General features: G+C 49.6%; 5 protein-coding genes across 5 annotated transcripts; 2 read left to right on the forward strand and 3 right to left on the reverse strand.

Annotated features, from left to right (window-relative positions):
- Nucleotides 1-2,537: 2,537 nt before the first annotated feature.
- PG986_001056 (uncharacterized protein) lies at nt 2,538-4,020 on the forward strand (the record flags this gene model as incomplete). Its single annotated transcript, XM_066837278.1, has 2 exons — nt 2,538-2,543; nt 2,824-4,020. 2 exons carry the CDS (start codon nt 2,538-2,540, stop codon nt 4,018-4,020), a joined length of 1,203 nt encoding a protein of 400 aa, XP_066706171.1.
- Nucleotides 4,021-4,485: 465 nt separating this feature from the next.
- Nucleotides 4,486-5,401, forward strand: PG986_001057 (uncharacterized protein; the record flags this gene model as incomplete). The annotated part of the gene is made up of 2 exons (XM_066837279.1): nt 4,486-4,687; nt 4,752-5,401. The coding sequence occupies 2 exons, from the start codon at nt 4,486-4,488 to the stop codon at nt 5,399-5,401; spliced, it is 852 nt and encodes a 283-aa protein (XP_066706172.1).
- Nucleotides 5,402-6,223: 822 nt separating this feature from the next.
- On the reverse strand, nt 6,224-6,897 carry PG986_001058 (UPF0220 domain protein; the record flags this gene model as incomplete). The annotated part of the gene is made up of 2 exons (XM_066837280.1): nt 6,224-6,646; nt 6,805-6,897. 2 exons carry the CDS (start codon nt 6,895-6,897, stop codon nt 6,224-6,226), a joined length of 516 nt encoding a protein of 171 aa, XP_066706173.1.
- A 533-nt stretch (nt 6,898-7,430) lies between these two features.
- On the reverse strand, nt 7,431-8,140 carry PG986_001059 (uncharacterized protein; the record flags this gene model as incomplete). The annotated part of the gene is made up of 2 exons (XM_066837281.1): nt 7,431-7,753; nt 7,840-8,140. 2 exons carry the CDS (start codon nt 8,138-8,140, stop codon nt 7,431-7,433), a joined length of 624 nt encoding a protein of 207 aa, XP_066706174.1.
- A 1,872-nt stretch (nt 8,141-10,012) lies between these two features.
- PG986_001060 (uncharacterized protein) lies at nt 10,013-11,784 on the reverse strand (the record flags this gene model as incomplete). The annotated part of the gene is made up of 4 exons (XM_066837282.1): nt 10,013-10,376; nt 10,430-11,552; nt 11,617-11,669; nt 11,774-11,784. 4 exons carry the CDS (start codon nt 11,782-11,784, stop codon nt 10,013-10,015), a joined length of 1,551 nt encoding a protein of 516 aa, XP_066706175.1.
- Between the last annotated feature and the right edge of the window lie 3,151 nt (nt 11,785-14,935).

Below are 14,935 nucleotides of genomic sequence, written 5' to 3' on the forward strand. Positions count from 1 at the left end.
TAAAGCTATTCGATAAGTTAAAAAACGTCCGGTCTTTCGATTAAATTACTTATATTACCCTAAGCGGGGGTTTCGTTATTATTAAAATTTTAAGGTATTATAATATTCTTATAGGGATATTATTTAAGGGTTTAAATAGTAATTCGTAAGAATAAAAGCGATTAAAATATAACGAACGGCTATCGAGGTTTAAAAAAAACCTTATAAACGTGCTAAGGTTTATATTAATTAAAATAAGAGAGTATTTAAACGTGTAAATAAGTGCGTTTATTTAATATAATAAATAATATTTTAAATTAATCGTAAAACTTAATTAAAGGTGTAATAAGTTCGTTTAAGGTAATATACTTTATTAATATATTAAATTAATATTTAAATTAATCGCTAAAGTAAAGAGTGTTTATATAAAATATATAAAAAAGGTTTATTATTATATATTTAATCTCTTTTTTACCGATTTTACTATATTTCTTTAAATTACTAGCTCGTTAATAATCCGGTAATTTAATCGTGGTATTTAATTTATTTATTAAAATAATAAGCTATATTTTTAAACTTACGGTAGTTTACGGTAATTTATAATAAACTATTACGTAACGAGGTAGTCCGTACGTTTTTTATTAGTATTCCCGTTTATTATTTTTAATTACGGGGTTTTTAAAACCGCTATACCTCTTTTTAACCGTATAAATAGCTAGGTCGTAATATAAATATATTAAATCGTAAATAAAGGGTCGTTACCGCCTTTTAATTCTCGACGGCTATAAAAGCTATATTTCGGCTAAATTCGAAGTATATTATTAAAATAACAATATTATTATTATTAATATACCTTTTTATTTATTATATTTACTTTAACCTTTTAATATAGTATTTTATTCGCTTTTAAAGTATATTTATTCGAAAGAAATCGAGCTATTTATTAAGGTTTTAATAAATTATATTATTAAACTCGAGTTTTTTATTACTTTTAAAGCTACGTATTTTACTATTTTTACGGAAATTAATATTAAATTTAGATTTAACGTATTTAATTTAATACTTTATAACCTTAACGAGGTAATTAATAAATTAAATATATGTCTCCGAACGCTTATATTTAACTTATCCCGTTTAAGGATAGCTAGTATTTACGACCCTTAAACGCCGTTTAACCCTTAATAAATAATTAAGTATTTTATTTATATTAAAAAGAGGGTGTTTATTTATTAAAGAAGCTTTTCGACGCCGATTTTAAATACGGTAAACTAAATAATAAAGGGTATAATTAAAATAACTTATAAAATAACCTTTATATATAATAAAATATATATATTAAAAGAAGCTAATTTAATACTTTTTAAACGCCGGAGAGTTAAAAAGTCGCGAATTTAGTTTAAAAAAGCCCTTATTATTAAAAAATCTTAATAGTTATAAAACGAAAAGTAAAAAAAAAACGTTTAACGCTTAATAAAAATAAAAATAAGGGTTCGTCGAAATAAAAAGCGACCGATAAAAAGCGTTATAATATTTACAGCGAAATAAGTTATAATACGCGAATATATAAAAAAATATAAAATTAAACGAGAAATTAAATAACGAATAGTTTTAATTAATTTTAAGCGTTATAATTAAATTAATTTATATAAAAGGGTCGAGAAGTAAAAAAAGTGCGTCGCTAAATAATATACGTCGTATAATAGTAAACCACGTTAATAATAATAAATAAAAAGTGATAAAAAATAAAGTTAACGTTTATTCTACTATATTTTTAAAGGGCTTAAGTTTTTATATATATAAAACGGCTAAGTAAAGCCGAAATTAATACGTAAGTACCCCGTTTCCTTTACCTTTATTATAATTACGTAAAAAATATAAATCGTAAAAATAAGTTTCTTAGTATTTTACGTGTAAAAGTAAAATCTTTACTTTAAATAAATATTAAAAATAATAGTGTTTTATTTAATTTTTTATTACTTTATAATATAAAACTTTAAAAGCTTAAATATTAATATTTTAAAAGTGTAATTTAAAAGCTATTTTATTTATTTTATAGTAATATTATTCGTAGATAGTAATTACGGTGTAAACCCCCCGGCCCGTTGCAAGGGTGGCACGTAGCGCCATAGGCCGGCTTACCTAAATTTGAATTTAAACCTGAACCTATAGATAAATGACCGGCATGGACGGCTGAACAGAGGCAGCTAAAAACAACGATTTTTGGCCATTTTTTCACTTCAACCACACCCTTTACACACCGATTTATACGCCCCCAAAAGGCAGCAATGTACCCTCGTCGCCAGCCATCGTCCGAGCCAGCCTTCGAGCCAAAATCGACATGCGCAGCATTCAAGCCATCGTCGCCAAACCAAACCATCGTCACCAAGTCACTGTCACCAAGCCATCGTCGTGGAAATGTGTTGATTGTGTACGATTGATGCCAATTCCTTCCGATCGACGCGAAATCTAGGTCGTACGTCGATTTTGGCTGGCTTGAAGGCTAGTTCGAAAGCTGGCTCAAAGGCTGGCTCAAAGGTTGACTGCGACGAGGGTTAACGATGAGGGTACATTAATCTTATCGATAGGGTAAAAAGCAGCTAGGATTAACCGTTAGGGGGTAAATCTAACCGGCTTTTAGCTCATTGTTACAGTGTGGCCTCTGTTCAGCCGTCGCATATCACGATTCACATCAAGCTTCAGGGCTTCAGGGCTTCAGGGCAAGGCAGGATGCGAGGGGTTCGGAATTGTACGAGATGTCTCTCCAACATATCAAATCAAGCGACACATCTACACCACCCTCCGAGGTTGGTGCCGAACAAAGCTTTGCCTACTTTCTCTCTACAGCCAGTGCAAGAGAGAGCGTTCTCGGCGTCTACACCAGCGCAACGCAGCAGCAGTTCCACTACCCCTGGATCAGGCCCCAAATCAAAGACCAAGAATCGGCGGAGTCCCCTTGCGCTTCCAATTGGCGCTGCTACCGTCCTCGCAGCCTCATGGTATGCATTGGGGTCTGGGACCAAGGATGAGAGCCTCAACGACACCAGGTTCACTGCGTTCGACGTCGTCTCCAACGAGCCCGTCTCGCCCACCGCCTTCGTCTTGACCATTCGCAGTAGAGACAGCGAGCTGGCCAAGAACTCAGCCAAGTTGAAAGCAGCATGGGAGCACGGGCTGTGGTCGGTCGAGTTCAAGCAGCCGCAACTCCAGATTGCGCGCCACTACACGCCTTTGCCGCCCCTGGAGGGAGAGGATGGCACCGAGGGGCAGCTACGCTTCCTGGTCCGGAAGATGCAGGGCGGTGAAATGTCCAACTATCTGTCCAGGATGCAAGCCGGCAGTCAAGTGTGGTTAAGAGGCCCGCATCATGGGTTCGATATCCCCAAAAGACTGGGCGATGCCGGGGAGATTGTGTTCCTCGCCGGTGGAACAGGTATCGCCCCAGCTCTGCAAATGGTACACAAGCTTCTCGATACGAGCAGCATTGATGGTTCTGCAGATAACAGACCATCTATACGAATTCTCTGGGCGAATAGACGAAGTTTCGACTGTGTGGCTCGTGATCAATTGCAGGGCAAACTAAAAGCAGATGACGAGATGCAGTCCGTTTTCTTGCGCCAGATCCTGGATATGAAGCGCAAGCATGGCAACCACTTCAGCATCGACTACTATGTTGATGATGAGAAAAAGTTAATCGGCATCAAGGATGTAGATGTCGCATTACGTAGCGCTGGTGCTGCCAAACCCCCATCGACGCTCCAGCCAGCCCACAAGAGCTGCCGCTGGCACTCTACGGAGCTACTTGCCGTATCTATGGATGAAGACGATGGACAGATGCCGGGTGCCGCCTGTGCTTGCGCGCAAGAAGGCTCAGGACGCAAAATTGTTTGCGTTTCAGGCCCCGATGGGTTCATCGAGGCATTCGCAGGGCCGAAGCGGTGGGCTGGAGGCAGGGAGTTGCAGGGTCCAGTGCAAGGTGTCTTGGGTACAATCAAGCGGCAAAACAAGGGGACTATGGATGACTGGCTTGTCCTGAAGATGTGATACGCTCTCTATATAAACACTTGTATCACCACTGACATGTATACATATATATCCGGATAGACCATATAGATACTCATGAAAATCAGACCTCTCATGACCAAACTGCGTCAAGTGTCACCGCAGCAGTAGCCATTAAGCTTTCATTGCAGCTCATGTTCTCAATTCTGTCTACCGATACAGACAACAACATTCACATCACTGAAGGTTATGATTATAACTTCAGTTGCAGCATAATATTATCACGTATGACTGTCACATGAATTGAATATCACACCAAGTCAGTATAACTGATGATATGTATACTCCAATTACAGGTACAGTATGAGTCAAGATGGCATGCCTCTCCCAATTTCAAAACAACTCGACACTAGTATAAATACCCCTAGACAGTTTTCTCGCTCTGCTTGAACGAAAAACACCAAGATACCAAGACTACCACGATAACCCAATAATACCAATACCAAAATGTCTAGAGCCCCTAGCAAAGCCCCTTCCCAGGCTCCTTCTCAGTCCCCATCCCAGGCCCCATCCAGGGTTCCTTCCCAATCGCCATCGTCGCTAGCCGAGACGAGCGCTCCTCCGCAGTCACCTAGCTCCAAGGCGCCCTACATGACCACGATCGCCGAGGGCGCCGGAAGCATAAGCCCCTCCCCCGAGCCCATCCACCGTTGTCCCTGCCTCCCGAGGCCTCCACCTGAAGACATCCGCGCCCAGCGCCGCCCACGATGCAGCCTCTCCAAGCCACGCTCCGAGTCGCGCTCCCACCTCCTCGTCCTCCTCGCGAGCACCCAGAGGCACCTACGTACCGAGCGTGTCTGCTTCCCGCGCGCCCTCGAGCTCGGCAGCCATAGCCCGTAGCCAAGACCCCCACACCATCGCCGCCACCTCACGCTGGGTCGACAGCGGCGGTGCCAGCAGCCACCACACCCAAGTCCCCACCCTCTCCAACGCCCGCTTCGCGGCCCCCAGCGCCGCGCCGACGGTCCGGATCACGCGGTCCATCGTGCCGAGCGCCGTGCTCCACGCCGCCGCCGACGTCGCGCTCCCACCGACGACCATCGCGCCCGCCGGCCGGACCGAGTTCCCCACCACGAGCAGGGACCCGCAGGCCGCCCCGACCATGATCCCGACCGCCAGCGGCGTGCCCGTCGCGTCCCGGTGGACGTCCAAGGCCGACATCGCCGCGGCGACGCGGCAGGTCAACTACGCGCAGCTCGGGCGGGAGGAGAAGCGGGTGCAGGACAAGTGGGCCAAGGAGAAGGCCGACCAGTTCGCGCCTTGTCCTGCGAATTGGCCTTGGATGCGTCACGAGACGCGTGAGCTCCCCCTCCCCCCCTTTCCCCTTCCGGCTTCTGCCTTCCTATATGCGGCTGATCGATGATAATATATACTTACATCTTATCTACCGACAGATCCAGGTTATCGGTGTACTGGTGGAAAGCACTACAGTAAGTTTTCGCCGCCTCTTCTATATCGTTTTCGCGCTCTCTCCTGTTTCTCGCATGGAGCCAACACGAGATTGCTCCTGTGGGACCATTTGTCTTCGATGCCTGCTGACAAAACAACAGTGAGCGACCTGATGTTGGCCCAAGGCGAACCAGGCTTATACACCATCGGCATGCCAGTTGAATTCACGCCACACTACACCCCCAATTGGAACGAGGGACAGGTTCCCCGGGGGTATTATGGTCCAGTTCCGCCATTGGGGTGGGATGATCACCAGAAGAGGTGGATATATCCGATATGGTGTTAAGCGAGACCTTGTTCTTTGCCAGTACTTTCATGGCAGGGATGCGCGCATCATCAGATGTATATAGCAGCTACAGTAGCCCGTGGGTTATACCGAGATAGGTCACAAGATAGTAGAACTACCAAGTATGAGCTTCCTCATACCGGTTCAGAAGACGCGCATAGGTTACTTGACTAAGCCTGGTCAAGGGTGGCGAACAAAGTAAAAGAGGTTCTTAATTATGGCGCCTAGTCGCCAAATCAGCAAATACCGCTCCATTTGCTGTGCCTTACTATACACGTGAGAAGAAGTGCACTTCCCTGCAATCTCTCTCCGTTCCCAATTCCACACCGGCGTATCGTGGCATCCTAACTTGAATTCGGCCCATGTCTGCTTTACTGGCCGAGCCCTCTGCTTTCGACCACCATTTCCAACTTGTAACTGTCCCGGCGTTCTCGTTGCGAAGTATCAGATTTATAGGGCAAGGTTGTACGAGTATTCGTCCTCCATGTTCTGGCTGAGCCAGAGAACGACGCTGCTCAGACCGACCAGTCCGTTGGCAACGACATTCTCGACGCCCATGGTGAGGGCGGGCCACTGGACTTGCGGGACGATGAACTTGAGGACGAAGACGGTGACACCGCCGGCCATGCCGCCGGCGAGGGACGCGAAGCCCAGGAACAGGACGACGCGGGCCTTCCAGGCGACTCCGCTGCCGCTGTACGAGAAGGAGTCGGCCGACAGACGCGCCTTCTCGACACTGTTGATGATGAGCATGCCCAGTGAGCTGAAGATGAGCGGCAGCCAGTCGATGAAGGTCACGTGGACGTCGGAGCCATTGTTGGGGGATTTGGACCAGACGGCGGCATCGAGGAGAACGTAGAAGGCGAGGGAGAACTAGTGAATAGCAGTCGAGTTAGCGGGCGGTTTCTCGAAGGTTGGGTCTCTGACAGAGCGCGACGGCTATGCTGAAGAGCTAATAGCCTGATGCTTCGGGTAGATACGACGTATTGGCTTATGTGAATAAGCGAACAGAGAGAGGATGGTATGCATACCAGAGCGCCAGCGCTATAGACACCTGCGTTGCGAACCCAGGCGCTGTTCATCCATTGCGGCTTGCTGAACTTCCACAAACGATCATCCTCCATTGTCGCGGTCGGACGGTCGTCGGGCTTGTCGGGAAGAAGGAAAGGTTAATAATACAAGTCGCAGCTGTAACCGGTCGGACAAAGCCCAGGCGATTTGCTGGGGGCCCGTAGTATGGAGAAGTCGTCGTTGGTGGTGAAGTCGCAGTTGTGAGCGCAAAGAGTTGATAGCTAGGCTGCAGCTCTCGAGAACGACAGGGTCGAGATGCTTCAAGGGCAAGGCAAAGGCAAGCCGTCGGGCTCCGGAGGCTGGATGACGAACCACGGTGGGTCATAGCGCCCTGAGCTCACTGACTGACCAACCATCACGTGCGTTACAGCGCCCGCTTTAGCACTGTCCAGCTGCCAACAGCACTGAGCACCTCGGGCGATGTTTAAACACCCGACATAAAATGAATATATTGGTTACGGAGTGCGGGCATGAGCCTGTGGAATGAAATGCACACCCTAGACATGACGATCCAAAGAAGTATCCAGTCCTTGCCTGGCTCATACTTTCTCGACAACCCTTTCTCGGTCCACAACGCCCTCAACTGTTACCCCTCAGGATTTGATCCGTTGCCGAGTGGTGCATCGGCAATCAACGGGCCCTGCAGGTTGATGGTTGTCGTCAGCAGAAATGCGTACCTCTTCAGAGACACGGGAAAGAGACGATGGGGTAACGTCCTTACCATGTAAACAAGGTTCCGGTTGGTGATCCTCCATCCATCCTCCCCTCCTTGCCGCTCCCATGTATCCTGGTACTGTCCGTACGCGTACACGACACTTTGAGGGCCCGTCAACACCTCGGGCCCTGCCCCAGCTACCAGGAAGTGCGATGCCGTGTAGTAAGTGACCGAGATGGCCGACGTGGGACTGCCTTTGATTCAATAGGCAACACAATGTCAGCATGGTTAAGCGGTCGGCACGATGAGATGGCGGAGGAGAGGATATGTCACTGCTTACAAACTTGAATAATCTGCGTGCCATACATGTGTTGAGTCCCTTTCCACGTCGTCTCGAGCGCCTGCTGTAGAGACGTCTTGATAGCCTCCCGACCCTCCATCACGCCCAACGGATAGGAGTAGTTAGCGCGTGCATCGACGCTGAAGATGCGATCGAGCGCCGAGAAGGTCCTGGTATCTATTGCCAAAGGATACAAAGCCAACGTGTTGCGGATCGTGGATTCAGCAGCCACGTCAGAGACCGCACTCAGGGGCTGCAGAGTCTGGACCAGCTCCGAGACAGGCACAGGGCCTGAGGCCATGTTAGGACATGGTTGCGAGGAGGGCGGAGGTGAGCCAGATAATTCGGGGCCAACGCTTTGTGCTGGGATGACCAAAAAAGCCAGGAAGAACAGTACGGAGGCTGCCAGGCTCGGCATCTTGAGGTGCCAGCTTGATGGCTGGAGCGCTTTAGTGTTTAAGAAGAGTAAAACGAGTCACAAATCACTAGGCCATGGTCTTATTCTGCACGAGGTGCATCTAAGCCCGGTATCTAGCAACTTGAATCCAACCGCCCGCCGATGCCGCTTCTTTGATTGGATGCCACGATGGGACGAAGCTAGGGGGCCGGGAACGCCACACGACGACTCCCGAAGTGAGGGGCCGGCCGGCCGGGCATGATCTTTACCTACTCTATTTGGGATCAGTTCATTGACAGATCATGCATTTTGGGCCGTTACCAGCCGAATATCAAGCCGTTGGAGGGTGTGATAGCATCGGAAACTGTCGTGGCAGTCCTCGCGAGCAAATCAGGTGGTTAACTTGTCCGATATCCCTCTGAATAAGGAGGGGTTTCGACATTTGATGAGTGATATCAGATCGAGATACGTATACGACTGTCAGGGCCGTTTATCTCCCTCAAACCAAGCACCCTTCCCCCTGCTACGCCGAGACACCACAAGAAACAAAATCACTGACTCGCTCCAAACATTATTGCCTACCTACTCGGTGATGCTGTCCCCTCCTCCCTACTGCGCCACTCTAAAGTGAATACAAGCCAAAGGTGGACTTGCCCGGCATCTTCCTGCTGCCCGTAATCCCCATTACGTTGGGCATTATGCGCCTCGGCAGTACGACCAAGGCGAGGAAGAATTCAGAGACGGCCGTCACCGGTGATCTTGTTCGGGGTTATCACGATGAGCTCAATTCATCGGCGGCGGCGGCAGCAGCAAAGGGAGGAAGGCAGAGAGAAACAACCGCCTGGCCAGCAGCCTAGTATGCCGTTGTTCCACCTGAACTGCCAGCCCCTGTCGTTGTTGCTTCACATTATAACACCTACATCAGTGAATAACAGGGGCATATTATCCAGGGAAAGGTAGCATGTTCATTGATCTGAGCAGCACTGGACACAATATAATAGAAGAATGGCCTACCAAACAAGACATAATGCTGCCATACATACACACTCGTTATAAGTCATCGTCAAATTCAGCTTTGTAAATGCGTAGAATTCAGGCAATATAGGTACTCTATTAATGGCGACGAGGCCCTCTGTGCACCCCTATCGCAAATTCCGCGATGCAGACCACCTTAATCGTACTACAGTATGGGTCTCGTAATATGCCGAGACTATGTGCCGCCCCTCAACGCCTATGCGGAAATTCAGCACTCCGTGAACGCCAGAGCGTGGCCAGGACGGCCCATCTTTCCGGTCTTCTTCCAAAAATCATCGCCTTGTGTGATACATGCAGAGCACAGATGTCATGGCTCGTAAACTTGCTGCCCCATCTTCATCCCCAAGAATACTTATCTAAAGCACCCCGAGCGGAGCGAAGACGAAAAGCTGCACTTAAAATTCGTAGTAAATGGTCGACGAAGGCGCAAAACGGGGTTATTAATACAACAGTATGGCCGAGTCGTTTTCGGCCAGGAAAACACACCAAATGACGTTATTGGTAGTTGAGTGAGCCCAAATTTAGATATGCTGCCTTGATCCTGGCTCCCGTTGATAGCCAATGCTGGCCCTCAAGACGGTCCGATAGATGTGTTGCAGCAAATAAAATATTTGCAGACCGCCCCAAGACCTTTCGTCCGCTGTTTAGAGGGTAATCAACAATACGGGCATTGACAACGTCAGGATCGGGTGACGCAATATCAAAATCGGGTTGCAGTAGTTGTTGTAGTTGTGCATTCGATCAAATCTCGATCGTCTTCATGCCCTCTTCAATCTCTTCCGAGGCATTGCCACTCACAGCAGCAGTCTCGGCTTTTGGCGATGAGTTTTCCTTGTCCTTGGGCGACTCCTTCACTTCGGGAAGTTCCGTTGCCTTGGCTTCGTCCCCGGGTCGTGGGGTTTCAACTTCAACGAGTTTTGCTGGCGCGACGCCGTTCGTGTTGAGCTTATTCTCTGAGAGAGCCGCAGCGCCACCTTCCTCGGTGACTTGAGCCAGAGGGCTCGCTTTTCCATAGCCTGGCCGAATGGGGCTGGTCAAGGGCGACGGGCTGCTCAGTCTCTGAAGAGACCTGCCGCGGGATTCACCGTTGGGAGCATCGGCAGGGCTGGCGTAGGGAGAAGAGGCACCAGGAGAGGGGACCCCCCCGGGATCATTGACCTTCTCTTCGCAGTGGCCTTGGCAGTCCGGCCATGCTTCTGGTCCATTCTCCAGCGGAGAATATCGAAGTAGGAGGGCTCGACGCGGGTGGCCTTAAATTCCCGCAGTTTGAGTTCCGAGGTTTCTTCGTCGACAAACCACTTGCCGCTGTTCAAGTCGTCAGCTACCACCGCCAGAAAGTGGCCCCATGACCTTGCAACGACATATTTGATATCGTAGTCGCGACCGAAGAGGATGATTTGTCCCCAAGTTCCGGTGGGCCCGGGAGCCAGATCAACGGCCAGGTTGTTGCCACCCCAGTCTCGCACCAAAGGAATCCAGGCTTGGTGGGCATAGGCGCGCTGCACCGCACCGGCAGGGACACTGTCTTGCTTCGCAAGAAGGTCTTGTTTCCAGTTGGAGGTTTGGGATCCGGAAGGTGATGATCGGGAGGATGAGGCCTGGTTGCTGCTACCGCCAAAAGCCTTGGAGGGCACGGCCGGTTTGACGACATTCGTTTCGAGCAGGAACTCATGGTTCACCTTGCGCCACTGGTCCCATTCTTGAACGATCTCCTCGCAATCCAACAACATAGAGCCGAAAATGATACCTGTGGGCAGACCACCTCTTTCCTGTCCGTCGTGGACTGCCAGAGAGTCTCTGATATCCTGTGGTAACGAGCAATCCAGCTGATGCTCCAATTCGTTGATATCATTGTTCGTGCAACCTTCACACAGCTGGTCCCAGAGTTCGGGGTAGTTCTCTTCAGCCCAACTGTCTATCCGCCCCCAAGTGTGGCTAACAGGAGGTGCCGGAGGCCCACCATCGGCAAAGGACTGCATGGGGATTTCGCCCGGGCTGCTGATTGTCTCAAAGCCGTCATCGCCTATGTTCTTTGCGCTGAAGGACCGGAGTCCCGGCGAATAAGGGCCGCTCGGACCAGGGCTCGTGAGGGAGACGGGAGATGGCGCAGGCGCTCCCAAGTACGAGTTATCTTGACCAGCCAATCGACCGGTCTCGTCAATGTAGGGAGATGAGACGTCGGCACGAGATTCGTTGGCGGCTGTGGCGACGGATGTGAGAGTGCTTTGTCTGTTCAAAGGAACGTGTCGGCCGGATCGGTACGGGGAGTCGTAGGAGGAATCTGGAATCTGGCGGTCAGCAAGTGAAAAGACGGCGCTTTTGAGGTACCTCGGCAAGAGACTTACGGCGATCATAACTGGTCATTGTATGCCAGAACGACCGAAAGGTCCCTCCAATCCTGTATTGATGGTCAGCCATGTCTTCACGTCGAACCGTGGCCAATCGCGTTCGTTCTGCTTTCGCTTGCGCTTCTGGCCGTGGGCGGTCTTTTCTCTGACTTACGTGTTGGCCATGTTGACTGCGTCGATGCGTGTCCAGTTGAGGTTGGTATTAGGGGACTTGTAGTTCGGAATCTTTTTTTCCTCAGGGCCGGGACGGCAGCGGGAGCGGAAGGGGCGATGGTTTGATTACAATTAGCTTCGCGGGAAACTGGCTCTAGGCGCAACTCGGGACAGTCAAAAAAAAAAAAGAGGGCGTGGTAAAAGAGCAGTTTGCAACGAGCAGCAAACAAAGAATGATTGCTTTGGCGACTGGAGTGTCTGCTTCGCAGAAAGAACGATTGACAGGAAGCGTGCTTGGCCGAGACGCGGTGGTGGTCGAACACGAATGAGTGAACGAACGAACGGAAGGACTGGGCAGGAGTCGCCGAAAATGCCAATAATAAGTTTTGGAGGTGCCTGCGCCACGGGTTGAGAAAGGGGGTGTTTTTGTACAATGGGGGACTGGACTGGGCGACGGACGGGGGTGCAAGATCCAGTCAAGGTGTAGGGGCAGTGGAAGTAGGGGAGGCCGCAGGTGGGTATCGTCCTGTAGGGTCAGAGGAGGGTGTGTGGGAAGGAGACGCGGGAGGTACTTTTCCTGTCCCCTTAGGCTCCTACTCCTAGTAGCAAGCGATTTGATTGATGGTAGGACGTGAGATGTACAGGCGGATCTCAACAACTGGACTGGTAGGCCGCTTAGGTTAGGCGCAGGTACCTAATAAAGGCCACCCCCCCTGGTCTAGCTCGGATGTGGGTGCTTCACAATGCCTGAATGCCTGGGCTGGTGGGTGTGTCTGCTATGTATTTGCTGTCCTGTGCTCCCTCCCTGCTAATAAGAATAAGTTTGCCAGCCAGCGTCTGTGGCCTGCAGCGAACGTGTTTGGCTAATTTCGGGCCGCCTGCGAATCAATCGAACGAATGGCCAGTCGTCTTCCGTGCTGGGTTGCTCTCAGTCAACAATCAAGAAATAATCAAGTGTCAATTCAATGTTGGTGCTCTGCATTGTTTAATGGGTTGGGTAATGGCAGGATACCTAGGTCGTCACGCACGAACGAGTACGGTAAACGGGATAGGTAAAAGCTGCTCTGCGGGAATCGCTGTTTGGCACGGAATGTACGAGAACTGAATTGAACAAAAATGGCCCAGGATATCTGAAGTCTGCCGTCTGCCCGTGGCTTTGTCATTTCAATGCATCATGTCGATGTGTGTAGACCCCCGGCCAGTGCCGCGGGCTGGTAATTAAAAGTCGAGAAGCATTAAATGCTCTCACCCGCTTGCAGGCTTGCAGCGACCCATCCACGCATTCACTTCACTGCTGCCGCGAGATGAGCTCCAGTGATTGAACGTGCGTCTACGGCGTCGCTGAGAGTCGAGACTCTGACGCTTGATTCGGATGGTGGAGAAGGGGACCCCCGACCCAACTGTTGCGATGGTGATTGTACCGTAGCCAAGGGATCATGGCTCGTCGTCAATATTTTTCATCAAGTTTGCTGCGTGACCAATCCTTCGCCCCGTGACAGACTTTGCCGGGACGTGTGTACTCACCAGCTCTTCAAGGGATGGCTGGGTAGAGACGGATGTAGCGAACGTCACTTCTCGTAAGCACGCAAGCCGATTCCTATCGACTGCTGCTCAACGATGAAGCTCGGGGAATATCTGCCAAAGCATGAGAGATATACGCTATATATGTGACTATACAGCCCCAATTTGACCAGGTTTACTTCCAATGGACGGTTCAATGCTACGCCAGGCATGCAACTGGGCATACCCTCAAACAAATGGAGGCAGGGAGGGGCGAGAGATGGATAGCAGGGTCAAACCCAGAGCCGTTGGATCAAGATCTGGTCTCAATTGCATGAATTGACTGCAAAATGCATCGCGGGAGCCAGACAAGTAGGTAACAGACCCAACAGGCCTATTGCCCTACGCAGTGCTTGTTGGCTTTGGAACTCTATACTGCGAGGTCATAAGCCCTTCGCTGAGGTGTGTGTGGCTCATATTGATCCTTACCTAGTACTTATCACGTCATGGCATGCAATAAAACAACTTCGAAATCGCTGCCGCCGTAAAGAAACGGCGTCCATCATGAGCATCCGTCATAGTGATGCTGCTTTGCTACATAAGCCAAGGAGATACTGTAGAAGCCTGCATTAAGTGCCCTTCCTGTCCTGTCACGAACCTCTTGGAGGGTTGAGTGCGGCTCATCCCTTTATCCACCTGCCTGTGCCGTTATCTTGATGTTCGTTTTAAGTTCGGGGGCCTGATCGGGTATCGCATGGGGGAATGGTAATTTGTGAAGTGAGGAACCAACGACATTACCACGCCCCCGAAACCGAAGCCCCCGGATGGATGTGGGCGAGTAGGTAGCGTGAGGACACCCTCCTGTTTGCCTGACTGCCTATGTATTAACGAAGATATAATAATATTGTTGCTCTGGTACGCGCACTTGCAAACACGTCACGGTTGACGGTCGATTCGAACCATCGCGCTTGCGGTCGGTGCATGCGGAAGCTCGCTCCACTTCTCGTCTTCTAGCCTTTCCAGGGCTCCCTCACTCCCTAGCTAGGTAGACTCCCAAATTACACGGGCTCTTTTTTTTTTAAGGAGGAACTCTGGGATGCCTTCTCCCCGCCCGCCCTCCCTTCTTGACCGCCACGCCGAGGGCTCCTTTTTTTTCACTGCTGAAACTGGTCGACTGGGAGACTACGTTATTCGTTCTCACCGAAACTATTTCCGGGCCACGGTAGCTATGAAGCTGAATTCTCCGTGGTCTGATACGATGGCTACCGGCATGCACTCTCTCTATGTAGGTATCATCAAACAGGCCAAATCCTGCTTTGGTAGTTTGGAAGAGGGCTGGTCAGATCCTGCACGTTGTGCTTGCAGCATGCGCTGGTCGATCCAACCCAATCGAACCAAGAACATGAGTGCATTCTCACGCACTGCACTGGAGTCTCTGGAGTCTCTGTACCCCTTTTAACCGCCACATCTATCAACCTTTTTTGACAGACGCCTACTGGACGCCCGCCCTGTGCCTTACCACTGCGGCTCCCTTCCCCACTCCCAATCATCCCATAGTCTGTCTGTTGTTAGAACTTGTGCGCCTCAGTCGAGGAACCGTTGGATCACTAACACTAACCAATACCCCGTAGCGGCCTATCCACGTCCGGCCAGTCGCAACAAC

The sequence above is a fragment of the Apiospora aurea genome, assembly GCF_038362705.1.
Source record: "Apiospora aurea strain CBS 24483 chromosome Unknown utg000001l_segment0_segment0, whole genome shotgun sequence".
Taxonomy (NCBI): Eukaryota; Fungi; Ascomycota; class Sordariomycetes; order Amphisphaeriales; family Apiosporaceae; genus Apiospora; species Apiospora aurea.